The 22,215-nt window shown below is 37.7% G+C and overlaps 2 protein-coding genes across 3 annotated transcripts; both read right to left on the bottom strand.

Annotated features, from left to right (window-relative positions):
- Nucleotides 1-1,832: 1,832 nt before the first annotated feature.
- Nucleotides 1,833-6,182, bottom strand: LOC149201026 (disease resistance protein Roq1-like). 2 transcript variants are annotated; one of them, XM_089402846.1, is made up of 4 exons: nucleotides 5,326-6,180; nucleotides 4,105-5,224; nucleotides 3,643-3,957; nucleotides 1,836-3,567 (listed from the first exon to the last, which is right to left on the bottom strand). In XM_089402846.1, the coding sequence occupies exons 1-4, from the start codon at nucleotides 5,811-5,813 to the stop codon at nucleotides 1,936-1,938; spliced, it is 3,555 nt and encodes a 1,184-aa protein (XP_089258972.1). In that variant the 5' UTR covers nucleotides 5,814-6,180; the 3' UTR covers nucleotides 1,836-1,935. The 2 variants fall into 2 exon arrangements, with proteins under 2 accessions (XP_089258971.1, XP_089258972.1); XM_089402845.1 differs by having other exon boundaries at nucleotides 1,833-3,957; nucleotides 5,326-6,182.
- A 6,272-nt stretch (nucleotides 6,183-12,454) lies between these two features.
- LOC149201025 (uncharacterized) lies at nucleotides 12,455-21,903 on the bottom strand. Its single transcript, XM_089401168.1, has 4 exons — nucleotides 21,811-21,903; nucleotides 13,001-13,384; nucleotides 12,731-12,916; nucleotides 12,455-12,688 (listed from the first exon to the last, which is right to left on the bottom strand). The coding sequence occupies exons 1-4, from the start codon at nucleotides 21,901-21,903 to the stop codon at nucleotides 12,455-12,457; spliced, it is 897 nt and encodes a 298-aa protein (XP_089257294.1).
- Nucleotides 21,904-22,215: the final 312 nt, after the last annotated feature.

Here is a 22,215-nt window from a genome sequence, read left to right as displayed (position 1 = left end):
ATGCTCTGCTTTTGTCAGATGTCTCGTGCAGTTCTTTCAATTGTTGCCAGATTTCGGCAGCGGTCTTGCCAGAAGGAATCTGAGGTAACTGATCATCAGCGACAGAGAGCTTGAGAAGCATAACAGCTTCTCGATTTCGATCATCAAATTTATCTTGATCGGTACCAGCTGTACCGGGACGAGACTCTTTGCCCAAAATGAGCTGATCAAGACGCCTGTATTCAAAAATGGTCAGCATTCTTTGTTTCCAAATGTTATAGTTGCTGCCATTAAAGCGTTGATTTCCTTCTAACATCAGATTGGTGAGCGTGGCCATTTTCCCAAAGACAATACAGAAGTCTGACACACAAAAACAATGTAGCTGCCTGCTTAAAATCCCTCTTTCAGGATGACTGTACCAAACCTTAACAAATTCTGCTTTGAAAAAAAATAGGCTTTCACAATAACTCAGATCTGTACCAGATCAAAACACCAGACCAAAAATATGACAAGAGGTCACATGTATCTTCATAAAACTACGTAGACTGAAGCTGTCCACGATTATATATACGTTGTTCTGGTCCCGTCACTATAATGCGTGATATATATATATATATATATATATATATATATATATATGCTGTTATATATGCTGTTATATATGTATCAATTATATATACGCTGTTATATATGCGTGATATATGCGTGATATAATCTGGACTGAACTGGAGAAAGCCGTCACTATAATCTGGAAAATGCGTGATATATATGCGTGATATAATCTGGACTGAACTGGAAAAAATGCCGTCACTGTAATCTGAAAATGCGCCGTCACTGTAATCTGAAAATGCGTGATACCTTTTGAAGAGAAAATGTCGTCTCTGGAAAAATGCTTGATTTTTCAATGCCGTCACTAGAAAATGCCTTCAAGTGGAGGATCTCGATCTGTCGAATACGTGAGCCAAAAATTCGTGAGCAAAAAAAACGGTTTTCCGCTTCTCGATCTGGTTCCGCTTCCGGTTCTGATACTCAGGCTCTCGATACTCAGGCTCAGGATACGAACGCGATTTCCACTGACGCTTTTCCTTTTTACATATATAGTGACCCCGAGCCTTTTGTGTGGTCTTGAGATTCGAGTCACGATAGTGGCATCAATGGCCCCGAGGGCAGAGAAGAGGCCCGCGGCTAAGAAAAAAACTCGGTGGTGGGGAATTCGCCTTCAACAGAAAAGAAGCCTTTGAAGCCGGAGAATAAACTACTAAGGGAAGGCGACAGAAAGCGCAGAAGCTGGCTATTACAGCGAGGGTGGAAACCGAATACGGGTTTTACAGATTGTGCTCATCCCCGTCAATTTCGACAATAAAAAATACCGAGTCCTTGAACTTGCGCGTATTCTTCCTCTTCAGTGGCTAGGCTTCAAGGGCCACGAGAATCATGAGACAACACAGCTTCAAACAAATAAACTGTTCCTTTCAAAGCAATTTTACGATTCCGAGCACCGCCACACAGTTAATTCCTCATAAAGTGACAATGCCTGAGAAGAATCCCTTTCTGTATCGAGATTGACGACTGTAAGCTTTTATCACAGTGAGCAAAGCCGAGGCTAAGACTCAGTGAAGGCTACCTGGCTTACAGAGGGCTCGACCTTAGAAAGGAATGAAGGAACTCAAGAGCAGTTTCGAAATGTACTACTGAATTTTTCAAACTATGAAAAATTATTTCGAAAAAAAAAATCTCTGTGCTCTGATACCATAAAAGAATATCGAAATGAATTAATTACAAAAGAGCAAACAGCTCATTGATAATACAAAGATATTTACAATAATAGAAACATCAGGTTTCTATGTAGAATATGGAAACAAACAGTTTTATCTAAAAAACTGCGCTAAAAAAATAAAAATAGCCACAGCGAAAAGACTGAGCATTAAATCCTAAATAAGAATATTCTATTACATATCAGACTCCTTGTCTCATCCTCAGAGTTGTAACACTGGGATACTGTAACTTACGACATCCAGAGATATCAAGCATCTCCAACCGCTTACAATGTTCCACGCCTTCAACCTTTTCTAATTCAAAGCACGAACGAGCACTCAGCGTTCGAAGGTTTCTCGCCTGGGACAACCCCCGTATGCTCTTCAGCTTCACACATACGTCTAACCGCAATTCCTCTAAAGATACCAACGTTTCCATACATGGCAGCTCTTGTAACTGAAAGCACCTACAAAGAATTAGGCGTCTAAGCCGTGTGGCTTGTGCCAACCCCGGTATATTCTTCAGTTTCACTAATCCGAATGCCCACAGCTCCTCCAAAAATACCAAATTTTCCATAGTTGGCAACTCTTCTAACTCAGAGCACCCAGAAACATCCAGGGATCTAAGTTTTGTTGCCTGCTCCAAGCCCTGTATGGTCTTCAGCTTCCCACATCCGGATGCCCGAAAGTCCTCCAATGATACCAATGCTTCCATACCTTGCAGTTCTTCCAACTCAGAGCACCAAGAAACATTTAGGGATCTAAGATTAGTCAGCTGCGTCAACCCCCGTATGCTTTTCAGCTTCTCACATCTGTCTGTCGCCAGCTTCTCCAAGGATACCAAAGTTTCCATACTTGGTAGATATTCCAACTCAGAGCACCAAGAAACATCTAAGAACCTAAGCTTTGTAGCCTTCTCCAAACCATGTATGAACTTCAGCTTCTCACATCCTTCTGCTCGGAACTCCTCCAAAGATATCAATGTTTCTATACTTGGCAGCTCTTGTAACTCAGAGCACTGTGAAATATCTAGGTATTTAAGCTTTGTAGCCTTGGCCAAACCAGGTATGCGCTTCACCTTCTCACATCCTTGTGCCCGGAACTCCTCCAAACATACCAATGTTTCCATATTTGTAAGCTCTTCTAGTTGTGGGCACCAAGAAACATCTAGGTATCTAAGCTTTGTTGCCTGTGCCAAACCCCGTATGCCTTTCAGCTTTTCACATCTGTCTGCCGCCAACTTTTCCAAAGAGACCAATGTTCCCATACCTGGCAGCTCTTCTAACTCCGAGCACCGAGAAACAGATAGGATTCTAAGCTTTCTCACCTGCGACGAGCCCCGTATGTTCTTCAGCTTCACACACCCTTCTGCGCGCAACTCCTGCAAAGATACCAATTTTTCCATACTCGGCAGCTCTTCTAAATTAAAGCAACCGGAAACATCTACGGATCTAAGATTTGTCGCCTGCGCTGACCCCCTAATGCTCTTTAGCTTCCTGCACCCCTTTGTCCGCAACTCCTCCAAAGATACCAACTTTTCCATACTTGGCAGCTCTTTTAACTCAGAGCACCCAGAGACATCTAGGTATCTAAGTTTTGCAGCCTGGGCCGACGCCTGTATGCACTTCAGCTTCAGACATCCCTCTGCGCGCAACTCTTCCAATGATACCAATGTTTCCATACCTGGCAGCTCTTCTAACTCAGTGCACCAAGAAACAGCTAGGAATCTAAGTTTTGCCGCCTGTGCTAACCCCCGTGTGCTCTTCAGCTTCTCCAGCTTCTCACTTTCGTATGAAGGAGGCTCCGTGAAAAATACCGGCAACTGCGGCTGTGCCTGTAAAAGCAAAATGTTACAACCATAGGAAAGAACATGATTCTTACCTGAACAACCTAACAAATTTCTATTTACCTGTGATTCGTCTTCCCTGTGCCACAATGTGTTTAATTTGCTATGGGACACTCGTAGAACCGTCAAATTCTTCATTGGAACCCACGAAGGCAGGGAAGAGTGAGGGCATTTTTCCCAGTGAAGCCAAGATAGATTTGGTAACTTCACCCTCGTCAAAATGCGTTCCAAGAGAGAACCTTCAATATGAAGAATTTGCAACCTTCTCAAAATGCGTTCTAAGACAGAATTTTCGGTATCAATGCCATCAAATACATCATCTTCATTGCGCTCACTATATTCACCATGAACCATCAGAATTCCCCTCACTGCTATTTCCTGTCCATCGTTGAAAAAGGTTCGTTATTACTTATTCATCCGAGAATGGATCAACAATTTTTATTTAATAATCTATAAACAATTGAATTATTGAATCTCCAACTTTTATTTGATAATCTATAAACAACTGAATTACTGAACACTTACAGATGATTGGTGTGACAAATTATCAATGACGTTCTTCAATCCTGAGCTCCAAAGACGACGCGGCAGCAAAGACGAGGCCAAATGTCTTCCCAAATCTCTGAGGTGGTCGTGCATATGTATAAAATTGCAACTGTCCACTTCCACAAGGGATTTGTCCTGTAGATTTAGAAAACCCCTCTTTCCTCTCCAGCCTGATTCGTTCCATATGCTGATTGCCTGATCTCTGTTTTGATTTATAAAGAAGCATGCAATGTCTAAAAATATATATTTTTCCTCTTCATTGAGTGAGCGATAACTTATGATAAATGTCTTGTGTATTTCACTTGGAAGTATTTGTTGAACACTCTCCAATTCGTCTTCCCACTGGGATATTTCTTTATCATAAAGAAGTGCCCCAAACACTTTCAAAGGCAAGGGCAATCCATTACAATAGTCTAAGAACTTACCTACCACACATTTAAACTCAGGGGGCGGATAGGGTTGGCTGAAGGCATGGGAACAAAAGAGCTCTAGGGAATGATGTTCATTAAGCCCAGATAGTCTATAAATTGATGCTCTTTCAACTTTTGAGCTTCTGAGAACACCATTATCCCTAGATGTGATCAATATTAAGCTCCGCGATTCGAGAACATCAGTTTGGACAGGCAAAAGTGCCTTCACCTGATTCACATCGTCTACATCATCTAAGATTATTAAAGCGTTAAAAGTTTTGAGAGGCTCCGTGAGCATCCCTTTACCTTCATCTACACTGTTTATGTTTACCTGCTTATCCAATCCAAGCAAACTTTTAAGAAGTTGGCTCTGCAACAAAGTTAAAGACCTATTAGCCGCATGATCTCTGACGTCAGATAAAAAGCAGAATCTATTATAATCTGATTTCTTTCTATTGAAAAATTCTTTTGCCAACGTCGTCTTTCCAACGCCACCTAACCCCACAATTCCCAAGATCTGAGCTTTCTGGCTTTGCTGGTGCTGCCTCAACAGGACTGTATCTTCAAAATCTTTAAGCTTGTAATCCAAACCTGTTGGATATTCGGCCACGTACAAGTCTTGATTTTTTGTCACGATTTCCGACAGACGTTTGACCACTTTATCCAGCAGCTCCAGCACCAACTCCTCGCTAGTTATTCAAGAAATAAGCAGACCTAGTGAGAAACAAACGTCTATGTCTATTTATAAAATATAAATACAACCATAACGATGGGAAGGTTGAGCTCTCACCCATTGTAGGTCTCTAGCTCGAAGCCGCTGTTGCTGGCAACTTGATGAAGTGCCTTTCTCCATTTTGCGATGGTTTTGGGATCATATCGCCCCTTCCTTTCATGAGTCTGTAGGGCTTCACCATAGGAGCCCAGCATCCACCGAACGTGAGCGGGCCTAACACGGTAAAACACTGGAATTATGGGAACATTTGATTTTAACATCAGTAGGAGCTCATTCAGGCACCAATCTGATTCAGCATAATGAAGAGAAAATATCGCCACATGAACGGAGGCGGTCCTAATAGCGTGATCTATTTGAGAAGCTATTTGGTATCCCTGTTGCATCTCTTCGTTATCGAGAAAAGCCGTCAATCCTTTATCCAGAAGGCGAATGTAGAGAGACCTGCCGAAGGTTTTCTTAACATCAACCCCCCGGTGGTTTATGAAAACTTGGTAGGATTTGTAGTTGGGCTTAGCAGCCGCCGAGGTCGACGCAGATGCCGCCATTGCCAAGAGGGAAACAGAAATAAAAGGTAGTAATCGTCGATGCTAAGGAGACGATATATGGTCGATTGCAGACGAGGAGACGAGTTATGACTTTCAGAGCTGAGTAAAATTGTGGGGAAGAGTGTAGCGAAGCGCTATACTGTGACCTGTAGTTTATGCGCGGCTATGCATTAAACCCTGGTAACGGGCATCGACCATCAATTCTCGACGCGTTTTTTAAATCTAATGGTCGTCTACCGTCAATTTTCAACACGTTTTTTAAACCTCAGACGCATTTGTCTTCAACTAAACGTGAACTAAACGATAAGATGCAGCAGAAGGGTAGTTATAAACGATAAGATCCGGTAGAATGGTAGCTATCTTCCTCGCTGGCATTCAATTCTGTGTGTAAGATATGCGAAATATTGTTGACAAAAGGTTATTTCAAAGATATATATATATATATATATAATTCTCAAAGGGTAATTTCCAAAAAAAACTTCAGTGAAAAAACAGATTCATATAAACTTTACATGTTTTTTTTTAATTGAAATTGTTGATTTTTTTTAGAAGAGTTAATCCATTTGTAGAAAATCTTATTTTTTTTGGACTGGATCATTATGCAATTACTTTTTTTTAGATGTTTTGTTTATATCTATATTACAAGGAACACATTGAATGTCTTATTTCATTTCTGCAATCCTTACTAATATCTTTTCCGTGTTTTTTCTTGATCAATTTGATGAAATATTCCATTATACTTTGGTAACGCTGGCTGGCTAGCTGGACCATGTAACTCTCGCATTTTAATGCAGTAAATGATCTTCAAATCCCCTGGAACTTCATTACTTTGCTCATGATTTAAAACCAACCTTGGAACTTCATTACTTTGCTCATGATTTACGATCAACTTTCATTGAATAAAATTATGAAATATTGTGTTTTCCTTTAACAAGGTGGAAAAACCTATGATAATTCAATTGTCAAACCAGCAGTGAGGACAATTATATTTGACTGTTAACAGTTAATGCAACGCTCTTATTCAAGGAAAACCAAGCCCCAACTGGAATAAATTGCTGGTGGTCCGTAAGGGGGCAGACTTTCACACCTGCTAGATGTCTCTGTGTCTTGGGCCTTAGACAAGCAGAAACAGTGTTAGGGCATTGAAACATTGTTATGACAACAATGTGAAACATTTCTTTTTTATCAAACAAAAAAGCAATGAACTTGTTGAAACAAATTGAACCTCTTTTATAGTTAAAGGAAAGAGAGATGGTTGATATTAACTTCTTCAAAAAAAATGAACCTCTTTTATAGTTAAAGGAAAGAGTGAGATTGCTGATATTAACCTCTCCAAAAAAAAATGAACCTCTTTTATAATTGAAGGAAAGAGTGAGATTGCTATATTAAGTAGTTCACAGTGTTTTTCTTACATCTTAAATTATTATAACAATATTTATTAATATATCAAAGCTCAACATGGTATTTACATAGATCTCAACCACCAGCCAGCCCATAGTGGGGCTGTAAGCGATTACAATAATATTCATCAAGATATTAACGCTGAAGATTTGAACTTGGATGAGAACGATAACAATCATTTCACCCAACCACCGGTCAGCCTACAATTATACTCGAATGCATTATAACAAAAATCATCAAAATATCAAAACTCAACCTGTCATTGGTGGAGACTTAAACCTAGATGGAAAAAATAACAATGATAACAATCATCCTACCGAATTAAATAACCACAATCAAGAAAATCAAAAATATTGTTAATCACTGTATCAAATAAAACTCTGATGAATAGATAAATTGGCTCTGGTCCACATTTAAGTCAACATTTAAATCAACTTTATAATAAAACAAAGATGCTTCAAAGCTCAACATGTCTTTGGTAAAGATTTAAATCCACTTGGAAAGATAACAATCATTCCACCCAAGTAAATAACGCCAAATATGTAAATTTAATCAGCCTTACAAGATTTATTCGATGGATATAACTGTTAACTTCATGTGGATATAACTGTTAACTTAATGTGTGATTAAATGCTAAATTAATGGAGGGAACATAATAGCTGGGTATTCCATACCATGGCAGCACTAGTGCAGTTAAATTGACAGATACACAGAATTAATTGAACACAAGGAGCCAACCATGGACTGGTGTGGTCACAGGACTCTGGAAATGAGCCAAAGTTTAGAAATGTACCATGGTTTCCACTTAAAAATTTGTAATCCCGATTATGAGCATGTGGTAGCTTTGCCCAAGGGGCTGGGAGACGGACATATTCCCACCCAAATTAAATTAACCCTTAATACCACAATCCAAAACATTGTTAATGACCGTATCAAATAGAACTCTGATGAATAGATAAATGGGCTGTGGCCCACGTTTTAGTCAACTTTATCGTGAAACAGGGATGCAGAGCTTAGCCAAAGCTCCCCCACCATATTTAAAACAGAAAGGAAATTAAGAATGGAAGAGAGCAAAAGTTGCAGGAAGCCATGTGCAAAAAGGCGGGTGTTGACAAAGCGGTTGACTAAACATAATTTGGTGGCATGTGCCTGTCTTCACCTTATTTCTAACTGCCAATTTATTTCATCTTTATCCGCAATTAGTGCATATATCTACTCTCCCTTTTCTGCCTTTGCAGACCCATGCCACCTGGAAAGCCAAGCGACAATGACAATACTCTTAAAATGGGGTTTTCGGCGTTTCGAACACAGGCCAGTGGAATCTTCTGTGTAGTGTCGTCTTTAGTTAGTAGTCGGTCATTTTCGTGGATAAAGCGAACGCACCACCCAGGTATTGTGGTGGTGGGTGCTGCGTAGTAGTATACATTTGAGATGCTGAAAGGTAAGGCTGTACCTATCCAACTAGAAACAAATGCATGTGTCATCTATGATTAAAGTTTTTGTCTCATCCTTTGTCCAGTTCACAAATATTTTGTCCATATCCATCCTGCCCCATCTCCTTTTCTACTTGAGAATCCCACATATACATTTCACTTAATTTGGGCGTTTGTTTTTTAAGAAAAGACCCATTCTCTGCCCACAGGATAACAAATATGAGAAAAATAACAAATATTTCTCTTTTTCAATCGGGTACAAATATCAACATGAACGGAAAAAGAAAAAAATTGTCTATTAGCATTAATCAATTTTTTCACTTTAATGTTGTTTTTCACTATTTTGATGTGTTGTTATGTAAACTTTACAGTGTAATCTCTGTTCGAATCATATTGTAATTGATATTTATGTGATGTAAGAAGTTTTCATCTGTGCTTGCAAATAGGATTTAAAAATCATAATAATAGTAGTTGTTGAGGTTATAGTGGTAGTAGTTGAAATTAACTCCATGTCACCAAAAAATAAGAAGAGACCAACAGATTCTTCTCAATAAAAACGAAAAACATCATCTTTTTCTTATTATATTCTATCACATTATTTAGTGAAATATTTTATGGTTATTATTCATATAATGTTACAATTTATCTTTTTCTTATTATTCTTATTATTATTCATACATTTGATGTTATAAGTAATCTTGGAATATTTCTATGTTGAGATTTTGTTCTGACATTTATAATCACCTTCTTCTCAATGAATTGTATTTTCCTAATAAAACCTTCGTTTTATATTCACTATGCCAATATGAAACATCATACATCGTAACAAAGAGGTAACAAGAAGATGGATGATGATAAGCATCAATTTTCATTAAAGCTCTGAGTTTCGCTGGCTTAGAGAGTAAATTGAAAAAGTTTCTCATCTCTGTGAAAGACCGTTATTACACCTCAAAATAGATTTAACAATGCCAACATTAAAAATGCTCTAAACAAAGCCTATGTTTGAAAAAGCTAAAACCTCTCTGACACACGTAGGAGGCAGTGCAGGCTTCCCTAGTGACAATGAAAAACACAATTGCCTAATAAACAGACAGTGCTCTGTGTTTCCCAAGTCTAGAATCAAACATAGGTACCTAAAAAGCAGAGTTATAGCTCTGTGTTTCTCTTGCCCTATATAAAAAACATCGTCTACCAACTTCAATCGATTTAACAAGTAGTGAACTGCAAATTATAAAATCAACTTGATCATAAAAACAGAAACAGAAAATCATTCTGTAAATTTGAAACCAGAGTTATTAAACACTTTGATTATGAGAAAAGGCTGTTCCAGTGTAAATAGATATAAGTAAAGATAGATATTTATGCCATTGCATGCATAGGATCAAACCTACTCTTCGTATTTTGTTATTTACGTACCAGTGTATGTAATTATTTAGGTTTCTATTCAACTGAAAAGATGTTCGACTGTGTTTTCTGATTTATATAAAATTTCCTTAATTTAATGAAAGATAAAAAGCTTGGATGATATAACAGACTGAATGAAAATGCCACATTTCTTTTAACTAGTGAAATACAACATAATGCGTTGTTATTGTGGCCTGTCACTCCAGAATGTAGGTCTAAATATGTTAATGATAAATATGCAATTCAATGCCAAAATACTCTTAATTTATACCTTAACCTGTTAGTGAATCCTGATTCTTGGTGTATACACGGTGGATGATGAACAATAGAGAGTCTATTCTCGCTGTGTGTTTGGAAATAGAACCATGAAAGAAACAGCATAGTCACTGCATTGGTGCTTTGAGGAATCAGATTAAATTAATACATTATATAGTTTATTTCAGTATAGGTAAAGAAGCATCTGAGACAATAAAGTTTATGTAGTCACCAGTACCACTGATACTATGAACAAAATTGGTCAAAAAACCATGGCCAGGAACAATACAAAGAAACACAGGCATGACATTTGCGCTTGACAAAACAGATTAAATTATTACATTGTATTGTTTATTTCAATATCGGTAAAAGAGGAATCCGAGACACAGTACCCTTGTAGCCACTATGAACAAAATTGGTCCGAAAACCTTGTACAGATTATTTGATCTTTGAAGTGATTGCACAGATATGCTAGAACTACTAAACACACTGAAGCATAATGCTTATCACGTTGGGAAAAATGCGTTAACTACTGAATTAGCTACCCATCGAATCATATCAGGTTAAACAATATCGGTAAAAGAGGAATCTGAGAAACAGTACACCCCTTGTAGCCACAGCTGATACTATGAACAAAATTGGTCTGAAAACCTTGTACAGATTATTTGATCTTTGAAGTGATTGCACAGATATGCTAGAACTACTAAACACACTGAAGCATAATGCTTATCACGTTGGGAAAAATGCGTGAACTACTGAATTAGCTACCCATCGAATCATATCAGGTATAATATTTTGGCAATATATATGATATGAGTTCAGAGGATTGCATTCCTCTCCCAACTCTGTCAACCCATACCAGAATATGCACGAACAACAGAATGGCTGGCACCTGGATCAAGAGTTCTTGATCACAAGACAAATTCTCAGTAAATAAATTACATAAGCCCGAAAACACTGGGACAATCCTTGCCTTCCGAAATAAATGGCACGGACCTAAACAAACCAAATTAATTATTAACACTCTTCTGCATCTGATTTTAGGGTAATTTCATGACCCAGTCGTGATTATGAAACAAGGCCTAAAAGTCGAATAATTAGAATTTAGAGATATAAAACATGGTAACTGGAGAGGGCAAGGAGCAAAACCCGCATGCTGGATACTAGAATTTTTTATGCAATGGCAGCTGATGATGTTAGCACCAATTATGGTGATAAGGAAAGGGGCTGGATTTAGGAGAAGGGAGAGCCAGAGCAGATATTGAAATAAGAGAGCATTAAAGTTTATAATTGACAGCAATAGGGTTTGTGGTTTAGGTGTAGATGTTGGGTTTTCTGTACCTGTTGGATCAGTTATTCTCTCCATCTCCTGCTGAAGATGTTGTGGAACCGGCTTCCTGCGAGTCTTTGAAGAATCTTCTTGGCACCTGCAACCTCCATCTCTGCGAGCTTTTGCAGATGTTGACATGCTCCAGCTGTGGCAATCTTCTTCCTGCACGTTTTGCTGGTTGAGAGAGCCAGCAACCTCCATCTCTGCGAGCTTTTGCAGATGTTGACATGCTCCAGCTGTGGCAATCTTCTTCCTGCAGGTTTTGCTGGTTGAGAGAGCCAACAATGCAGAAAGGGGGAACTTTTTAGCCACAGTCTGGTTTCTGGGATCCAGCAATTGCACCAGACGGGCCACGCTCTTGTCATCCTTGATGAATTCCTTCCTGTTGGTCTGCACAACGAGCAATGCAGAAAGTGCCTGAGCAGCCGCCTCCTGAGATGTACTTGGCTTGGCTTCCAACATCTTCACCAAAGGGGATACACCCTGCTTCACCCAATGCCTTCTTGGTTTCATTGCTGAATGAAAGATTGCAGATAGAGGAAGCAGTCAGTTGCTCGACAGTCGAATGCCCATTTTTCAGAATAGAAGCCAACTGCTTCAGAAACCCTGAAGAAGAAACCAAGGCCTTAGCAGTGCTGACAGAAGCAGAAAGACTATTTATCGCTCTGATGACGAGCTCCTGCGATTTGGGCGTAGTAGGTTCTTGAATTCCGCCTTCTTTGGCAATCAACTAACGCATTTTCTCATCTTGGGAAGCCATTGCATGCAGGCACTCTATTGCATTTTCTTACGCAGACGGCATACCAGAAAAAACCAGATTAAGCAGAACAGTAATCGCCCCTTCTTCCACCATCATTTTCCTTACCTTCTCCCGCCATCGTTTTCCTTATCTCTTCCACAGCGGCCAGATTCCTCAGCGCCCCTGCAGCCATGGCCTGTGCAGCGGGGTTCCCGATTTGCAAATATGAATCAGAACTGAAACCCCACCATAAGTCACAATTCCCCAAAGCATTTTCTGCATTGCTCGTCAGCCCTCCAATGGCCGCCACAGCCTTTTATTTACACAACGAGCTCCCGGATTCCAGGAGCCGAACCAATGGACCTAAAGCGCCCTCCACAACGAGGATATGCTTGCACCCATCGGTCAAAGAAAGAACAGACACAGCCATGGCCGCAAGCTCTCGAATAACAGCTATATTCGAATCCAACAAATGCACCAAGTAGCCAATATCGCCTTCCCCGGCCACAAGAACTGCATTTTTATCATCCTCAGCCAAGAGCTGAACCAGAGATTCCAAAGCCTTTCATTTGAAATCTGCGTTGCCAATCTGGAGTCTAGCAAAGAGATCCTTGAAAAAAAATACCACATCTTCTCGCCCAGCACCCCGTCCGGGCATCGAAAGCACTATTGCATTTGAGTATCTCAATACCCCGCTCTTTGTCAAAAGATCCAGGTCATGCAAATGCAAGTTCAGTTTAGCGGCCACCACGTCCAGATCGCTCTGCATCAGAAGCTTCCCGCTGTATGACATCTCGCTGCATTGCTTGGCCAAATCTCTAGCCTGCTTGAGACTCGAACGCACGTCGGGCAGGAATTCCTTGATGAGATCATTTTCTGTCCAGTGAGGAGACTCGGCTACTGAGGTCACACAAGCCTTCAGTTGCTCTAATCTTGTTCGAATTATCTGCCATCGCCCTATGAAGACCTTAATTGTCGAAACGGTTATCAGAAGAATTGGTATCAGCCTCTGAACAATTGCCAGTAGTGACGCAGAAGAACTCTATGTAGTAAGACTGAGGGCCTGCGGGGCATCAGAGTTTTTGCATAACAGGGCCAGGTTCAATGCACAGCAGAACTCGGAGGTGAAAAGAGGGCAACTCAATCGATATTTGGAAAAAGCAGTTCAGAGCCAGGTTCAATGCACAGCAAGGTTCAATGCACAGCAGAACTCGGAGGTGAAAAGAGGGCAACTCAATCGATATTTGGAAAAAGCAGTTCAGAGCCAGGTTCAATGCACAACAGAACTCGAGGTGAAAAGAGGGCAACTCAATAGATATTTGGAAAAAGCAGTCAAAGTGCAGTGCATGATTGCCACATGAGACTTCAAATCAAATGAGAGTTCAAATCCATGGTTGAAATGAAGTGTCTCACTTGATGGAACGAGAAAGGTAAAAATGTTGAGTATTGTTGATGCATAAAAAGGCCTATCGGCCTAATTATAATAGATAGAATTTTTATTTAAATTTTATACAATTATAAAATTAAGTTTTTTTTAACAAAAAACAATCTATATATTAATTTCCATGAAAGTGTTGAATGTTTACCTAATAATATTTTGTTTTTATAAAATAGTAAAGAATATTAAAAATAATGATATTTTGCTTTTATAAAATAGTAAAGAATATTAAAAATTATAATATTAGTAAAATATTTTTTAATATTATAATAAATTTACTTTTAAATATTAAATTTCAATGTTTCCAGATATGTTAATAAAATTAACTATAAGTTCAAGCATTAGTGCATGTTTTGAGAGCTTTCCCGTAATTAAAAAAATAAGTATGACGATAAGATTTATAGTAAGAATGAAAGTATATGTATTTTAAAAAAAGTATGTGTCAAGACAAAAAATGAATTATATATATATGAAAATGGATATATTAAAATGTATTGGAAAAAAAATTATTTGTTGTTTTTACCATCTAAATCATTTGGATTGTCATGGTTAACCTAAATCTAAAGAAACCAAATCACCAAATACACAATATAAAATTTTCAATCTTATAAAAAAAAAATTCAAGAATGCATGTGCATTAGCCCATGCATGTTCCTACCATGAGAACATTTGTGATAATACATTCACGCCAAACAACTCTTGCCCCTTTATCCAATGCCCATGGTAGCATAGAAGATATCCATTCGTATGATATTACAAATATTTCTCCTATTTTCACCCCCACTCCTATTAATATTGAAGCTTTATAGAGTGATTATTTCTTAGTTTGAATGTGATTGATATCACATTAGAAGGCCAGATATTTCTTAGCAAGGAAAGTTTTAGGGGATAATTTTTTCTTTTTTTTTAGTAAGGAAAGTTTTAGGGGATAAATTTTTTATATTTCTTAGCAAGGAAAGTTTTAGGGGATAAATTTTTCTAACGAGTTTATTTATTATGTTATTTTCAAAATGTGATTTCTTATTTTTTATTTTTCTCAAAACATATTAAGCCCAAATTCTATAGAATAAAAATGTTTTACTTTAAATTTACCTAAATTTTCTAGAAACTATAATAAAATCCTTAAAATTTTGAATGCTTTTAGAAATATATATATAAACATTCTATAGTTGGAATTTTAAAAATTAATAAGATTCATAAAATTTTCTTTATTTTAAGATATTATGGATCCTTAAAAGTTTCCTTCTTCCTTGGAGATGATCAATGTGATGGTTTGAAGCTTTATCCATGGCCTTTGAGCCCTAGAAAGATTATTTTAGGTACTAATGCCCTTTTTGTTTTTCCTAAGCCATTGTTATGCTTTAAGAGACATTCTAAATATGAAAACCATACTATACAAAAACCATACTAATGTTGTCCATATTTCCATTCAAAGGACAAAGGACTTTTATAGAGGTCTAAGGTGGTTGCTCATGCAACACTTTAGGAAGCATAATCCTAAGAATATTTAAATATGCCCTAAGTCCCTTATATTCATTCCTTGATGATGGTTAATGCTTATACATGGTGTACAAAGCCTCCAAATGGCATTGAGGTTCAACCTAGAGGCCCTAAGATCAACCTTTTATACAAAATATTCGCACAATGTCCATATCCCACCTATAAGCTAGAGGTCCCTTATAGGATTTCTTCATAGACATTACTATCACACAAAAAGCGATCATCTATTGAACATAAATAGGATTATTAAAATACACCATGTTAGTATGGATTTACAACACTAAAACCTACTTTCACTCTTGAAAATATCCCAAGGAACCACTTTTCCTAAGTCATTTTCATTAACTATACCTATTTATATAAAAATAACTCATAAATTCGTTAACTTTATGTTAATTTCATTATTTTACCCTTTTATGTGAAAGTAATTAACTTATTTTCACCCATTTGACTCATTGACATGGAAATAATTCAATAAATAGTTACTTTATGAATTATTTTCATTAATTAACTTAAATAATTATTATTCTTGAGTTAGTTACCCATAAGAAAGGCCATTAACCACCTTTTTGGCATTTTCCTATATCAAATATACCAACCATTTTGTTATAAATAGGATAAGTTTTCTCCCTCATTTCACCATAACCATTTTTTCTAATCACTTGATAGAGATGAATATTTTCCCTCTAGGTTTTGGATCCATTAAAAACCCTTCCAAGAAGGAGGCCAAGAAACCACTTTTTCTAATCAAGTCATAGGTGTCACACAATTAAGCAATTCATGGGTAATGTAATATTGGATTTTGTTACTTTGTTATTTTTCTTTTATATTACTTATTTATGTTTTGCAATTGTTTATTTTAGATATATGAGTAACACATTTAATTTATTAATCATAAAAATCTAGAGTTTCTATTCCATTTTTTATGTTAGACTAGGAAAAACAATTAGGAAGTAGTTTTTGCTATCCCTTGTACAAGGATTACACCAACATATGGGTGAATCCACTAGGGGTTCGAAGAAATTCAAGTTTTAAGTTGTATCCCATGGGTAAGATCCCTCTTTCTCCTTGTACTTTACTCCCATTTACTATTATTTTCGATTGTTTTCCTTTGTTTTCTCTTCTATATTATGTGTATAGGTCACATGAATCGGGAGGCTAACAAACACCACATAAGAAATAATCTTCATTAGTCAAAGAGAATGTACCTTTAACACAAGTTTTATTGGGGAAACATATGGTGGCCTAATGTAAATGTTTGAGGGGATACCTACATTTCCAAAAAAGAGAACAAGTTAGAAACTTGCAAGGGTCATTTTTTAGAAATTATAGTGTTTTCTAGTGTTAACCAATTGTCACCTAAAAATGTAGGGTTTAACTTTATTATAAAAATAGGCCCTTGGTAAACTAAATACTTTTCAATACCAAATTTTAGGATAAAGAGAAAGACTCCTAGGAGTTTTTAGTATTTTTCCACCAAACTAGATCTTGGGAACTAGTAGAACAATTTGATGTTGTAGAATGGTAGAGACTTTTTTCATAACTTTTTGGTCACTTGTTAAGCTTAGTCCATTGAGTTTTGGACTTAGAAAATTACATTTAATATTTATCATTTTCCTCCCACTTCACTTCCTTGGATCCCCCTCCCGTTATTTGACCTTTTAGTTCACTGAATACATCCCATAACTAGGTTCAATTTATGTAGTCAACTAAAAAAAATTAGCTATAAAACAATAGAAAATAGTTCTCCTTTACTCTTTGTACAATGTCCAACTTGTTAGTATCATTTCAATTTGTAACACACCACATGTTGAAAATAGCAACAAGAAATGATAAAAATAGAATCCAGAATATTCCAATTTTAATTTGTCCTTGAATTAAAATTGTGAATTAAAATCGAATTTAGTCTCACCAGCTGCTTGGAAATAATTAATTAATTCATTATGGATTAATTAGTTGGAGAAACTCAAGTTAGAAGTCTTTCTGAAGTCATGCAAGAGTTATCCCTTAAATTAAGGAGATAAGATTGAGTTATATTTGACTTGTAATTAGTTAACTCAGTTTACTAAGTTAAGTCCAGTTAAATTAGTTCCAAATTGTTTGAGGAACTAATTGTGAGTTATCAATCAGTTGATGCATGCATGCACTCAACTAGTGTACTCCAGTTAACTGAAGATTCCCTCATCAGAAACTCATGCATGTCTATTATGAGAAAGACTCAGTTGAACTAAATGTCAAGGATAGTCTACTATCGGTTGCATGTGTTTTCCTATAAATGAAACTCATGCATGCAATCAAGGTAAGGTTCCTTGAGGATTGCGCAGTTCTGATAGTGTGTTAGAGCAGTGTTCCACTTGGTGATGTGAGAATCATCCACTAGGAACAACACAAGGAAATAGGAGCTTGGAGGGCAGAGAGGAAAGCTTGAGAGAAGCTTTGATTGCCTCTGAGCATCCAGGAGGATTGTACTGAGAGCTGGCTAGCTGTGAGAGCTAAGGCTTTGTATAATTCCTATGTATTTCCACCTTGCATGATAATATAGATAGTGGGGTTTTTAGCTGAGGCTTTCCCCAAAGTATTTTCATGTGTATTGTGCATTGGTTCTTCTTCTTCTAGTTATATGTGTTCAACTCGATTAAGATCGATCTTTAAGCTTCCACAAATTGATAGTAGAAGTAGGTTATAGTATTTTGCTTTGGTTATATTGCATTATCGGGTCTTAGAGCGAGATTTGTAGAGAATTTGTAGTATTTCTACATGGTATCGGAGCTGAGTTTATCGGAGCTGTGAACAACATACTGAGAAGAGACTTCGAAGTTTGAAGTTCGGGGTTGCAAGTGCAAATCAAATTCTTATCATACTTCAAGGTTGGCCAATGGCGTTCTATGGCTTGAGACTCGAGTATGCCTTGGAAGGTAGCTCGAATTACATAGCATGGAAAGATCGCATGGAGGATATATTAGAAGACAATGGCTTGAAGGATTTCATTGATCAAGAAATCCCAAAGCCAGCTTCAACTAATGCACAAGAGTTGGATGAGTGGAATAAGTGTGTGGCGAAGGCAAGACAGATCATCCTTGAAGTTTGAGACCATATTTTCTCGAGTCTCCATGGGAAGGATACTCCATTTTCAATGTGGAAGACATTGAAGGACCTCTACCAGAACAGTAGTGACCAGAGGAGATTGGCGCTCAAGGATAAGCTTCGAAGAACAAGATGGAGAAGGGCAATACTATTTCCACATATTTGAACAAGCTCACCACCTGCAGAGATGAGCTTGGCAGTGTGGGAATAACTACTGCCGATGATGATATGGTGAGCCTCACTCTCCTTGGTCTTCCAAAGAGTTGGAATAGCTACTAGGATTCTGTGAATGGAAGGGAGAAACTGTCGGATTGGGAATGACTGTGATCGGATCTGATGTAGGAGGAGATCAGGAGGAGCACACGAAATGGTTCTTCATCCAAGGATGATAATGAAGAAAAGGAAAGGGGAAGGTTTCCCATTCCAAATCAAATTCTTCTCATGGAGGGAAGATGGGTGACAAGTCTAAAGTGAGATGCTTTAATTGTCATGAGATGGGACATTATTCGACTAATTACCCATCGAAGAAGTCCAAGAAGGGATCCTCTGAAGGATCGGAAGGTGAGGCATTAGCCTCTCAGTTTGAAATGGACTTTACCCTCATCGCATGCATGGTGTCATCGATGATGGGTTGTGTTTGGTATCTTGATAGTGGAGCCTCTTTCCACATGACTGGTGATAAAAGTCTATTCAGTACCTTGGAGGAGAAAGACCTCAAGATGCGCATAGAGATGGGTGACGACGGAAGGTATACTATTTCAAGAGTGGGCACAGTTTATTTTCAGAGGGAGCATGGAGCTCCTATCACCTTGACAGATGTGAAATATGTGCCTAGACTGAAGAAGAACTTGGTATCAGTCGTGATGTTGGAGGACAAAGGCTATGATGTTGTCTTTAGTAAGGGAAAGGTTTTCCTTAGACACATCACCACGAGATAGGTGAAACAGATTGGTTCACGAGTTAAGAACCTGTATGCTCTTGAGGTTCAAGATGCATGCAAAGCCTTGAGGAGCAAGGCAAATGTTAGAGACTTGGTGGTTGAGAGGGAGAGTAAATTACCTCTCAACATGCAGCCCCAGAAGAAGTCTCAAACAATTGTGGAGGAGCCACAATTGGAGAAGCAGAGAGGAGACCGAGTGAAGAGATCCACTCATGCAGATACCTCCATTAGGGGGGAATTTTGATCCAAGTGGGTAGAGGGATCACATGCAGCCATACCTCCAGGTGTGAGGTGGGGCGATGTGAAGTGATAGTTCCATGAAGGCTGAAATTGGGCAGGGTCCATTGAAAGGTTTTATCTCATGGATCATACCCTGCTACGGGAGCCCAAAGTACATAGTAGCGGGAGGAATCAGTGGGATTGATGCAGTCAGAGATCAAAGTGATAGAAGCTAGAGTAGTCAGATACTGAAGAGCGTAGAGAAGGATTGACAATAGTGCAGAAAGGCAGAGTCAGCAGAAGCGCAAAGTTTTCAGTTGACAGAGGTAATAGGAGATAGAGACTTTGATGACAGATGCATCATACTGATTCAGGTTGGATGTTTTTTTTGTTTCTGGAGTTGCTGGAGCGACAACACTAGAGAGAAATGTTGCATGCATAACATTCCAAAGGTTCACTATCAGGATCGAGTTGAATTCCTTTCTTGTTGAAAGGGAGTGTTGAAATAGCAACAAGAAATGATAAAAATAGAATCCAGAATATTCCAATTTTAATTTGTCCTTGAATTAAAATTGTGAATTAAAATCGAATTTAGTTTCACTAGTTGCTTGGAAATAATTAATTAATTCATTATGGATTAATTAGTTGGAGAAATTTAAGTTAGAAGTCTTTCTAAAGTCATGCAAGAGTTATCCCTTAAATTAAGGAGATAAGATTGAGTTATATTTGAGTTGTAATTAGTTAACTCAGTTTATTGAGTTAAGTCCAGTTAAATTAGTTCCAAACTGTTTGAGGAACTAATTGTGAGTTATCAGTCAGTTGATGCATGCATGCACTCAACTAGTGTACTCCAGTTAACTGAAGATTCCCTCATTAGAAACTCATGCATGTCTATTCTGAGAAAGACCCAGTTAAGCTAAATTTCAAGGACAATGTACTATCAGTTGCATGTGTTTTCCTATAAAGGAAACTCATGCATGCAGTGAAGGTAAGGTTCCTTGAGGATTGCGCAGTTCTGACAGTGTATTAGAGTAGTGTTCCACTTGGTGAGGTGAGAATCATCCACTAGGAACAATGTAAGGAAATAGGAGCTTGGAGGGTAGAGAGGAAGGCTTAAGAGAAGCTTTTATTGCTTGTGAGCATCCACGAGGATTGTAATGAGAGCTGGCTAGCTGTGAGAGCTAAGGCTTTGTATAATTCCTATGTATTTCCACCTTGTATGATAATACAAATAGTGGGCTTTTTAGCTGAGGCTTTCCCCAAAGTATTTTCATGTGTATTGTGCATTGATTCTTCTTCTTCTGGTTATATGTGTTCAACTCGATTCAGCTCGATCTTTAAGCTTATGCAATTGATAGTAGAAGTAGGTTATATTATTTTGCTTTGGTTATATTGCATTATTGGGTTAATCTACAGTCATGTTTTTACCTGGTCTTAAAGCGAGATTTGTAGAGAATTTGCAGTATTTCTACAATGCGCACAAAACTCACACCTTATTAATCAACATTTGGTTAATGACCCCAAGTTGAGACTCTATACAAGAAATCTTAATTTGACTAACATACTTAAGTTCATTTGGGAAACCAAAATAAGTTACTATATAAGTTAATAACTTGGGGATAGGAATTCTAGAACAATATTTGTAAACAAAAACTTCGTTGCAATGTGGAATAGGTAGGAATAAGTCTGTGCTTTTGTGTGTGTTGTGAGAAAAAAGACTTATAATCTATTACACATTTTTTAACAACCGATCAAACTTTTATTCTTTGGCCTCCCTGAGATTTATAACATAGTTTCCCATGCACAGAAGCTCGAGGTTCATGGATTTATTTCATATTTATCCCTTAACGAGGTTTTAGTTTCAAAAAACTAAAACAAAAACTCGAAGTTTGTTGAAATGGAATTCATTATGTTGAAATGAAAGTCAAATTTTTGTACATAGTGTTGAGGCACTGATTACACTAACTCATATTAAGGTCCCTCCAACATTGAGCCAGACTGTATTTACCATTCTCACTTGTTGTAGCGTAACCCACCTCACTGGACTTAACTTTATTCGAAAACGTTGTGAGAAGGTGGTCAATCTATGAATCCAAACTCCTTACACTTTCATTTGTGTCATTTATTCTATTGTTATCACATTCTCTCACAACAAGGGTGAATGATGTGCCAGATAAATTTCATTGTGAATTGTTATTTGTGTCATAGCTAAAAAATAATCCCCTCTCAAAATTATTATGGCTTCCAAAATTACCGTTACAATCTCAATTGATCTCCTTTGAAGCATCTGAAACACATGTTGCACAAACAGAGGCATTGATGTCTCCCCTGCACTGAGCAATTTCATTGAGGTGATTTCACATATCAAAGCCACTAATTGAGGTGCCTTGGTTGGTTAATAGGGTAAAACCCGTAATGGAAAATGTATATGAGGCCATGGAAAGGGCCAGGAATGAATTTGGTCCATTTTTGAGGCAAGGAGGAAAAACACATGCCTTTTTAAGAAATAATTGATTCCAAAAGGCAACTATTTAAAACTAGCTGCTAGTTACTATTTCAAACTATTTTTTTTTAGTCAGACCTTCATTTACGATGTTGAGGTGATGGAATGTATATTACAATGCACTAAGAGGATGTCCCCTATGCATCACAATAGTAA

This window comes from Pinus tabuliformis, chromosome 2_1, assembly GCF_031772625.1.
Source record: "Pinus tabuliformis cultivar Carrire ecotype Pingquan chromosome 2_1, CPIR1, whole genome shotgun sequence".
In the NCBI taxonomy this organism is placed as follows: domain Eukaryota; kingdom Viridiplantae; phylum Streptophyta; class Pinopsida; order Pinales; family Pinaceae; genus Pinus; species Pinus tabuliformis.
The sequence above is the reverse complement of the archived record's forward strand: the minus strand, read 5'-3'. Positions and strand labels throughout refer to the sequence as shown.

Coding starts and splice junctions, on each gene's coding strand:
- LOC149201025 (XM_089401168.1), bottom strand. CDS start 21,903: ATGAAATTGCTCAGTGCAGGGGAGACATCAATGCCTCTGTTTGTGCAA. Junction 13,385..21,810: donor GATCAATTGAGATTGTAACG/GTAATTTTGGAA, acceptor GCAATTGTTCAG/AGGCTGATACCAATTCTTCT. Junction 12,917..13,000: donor GTGCTGGGCGAGAAGATGTG/GTATTTTTTTTC, acceptor TCTCTGGTTCAG/CTCTTGGCTGAGGATGATAA.
- LOC149201026 (XM_089402845.1), bottom strand. CDS start 5,813: ATGGCGGCATCTGCGTCGACCTCGGCGGCTGCTAAGCCCAACTACAAA. Junction 5,225..5,325: donor GAGCTAGAGACCTACAATGG/GTGAGAGCTCAA, acceptor TTGAATAACTAG/CGAGGAGTTGGTGCTGGAGC. Junction 3,958..4,104: donor ATTTGTCACACCAATCATCT/GTAAGTGTTCAG, acceptor AACGATGGACAG/GAAATAGCAGTGAGGGGAAT.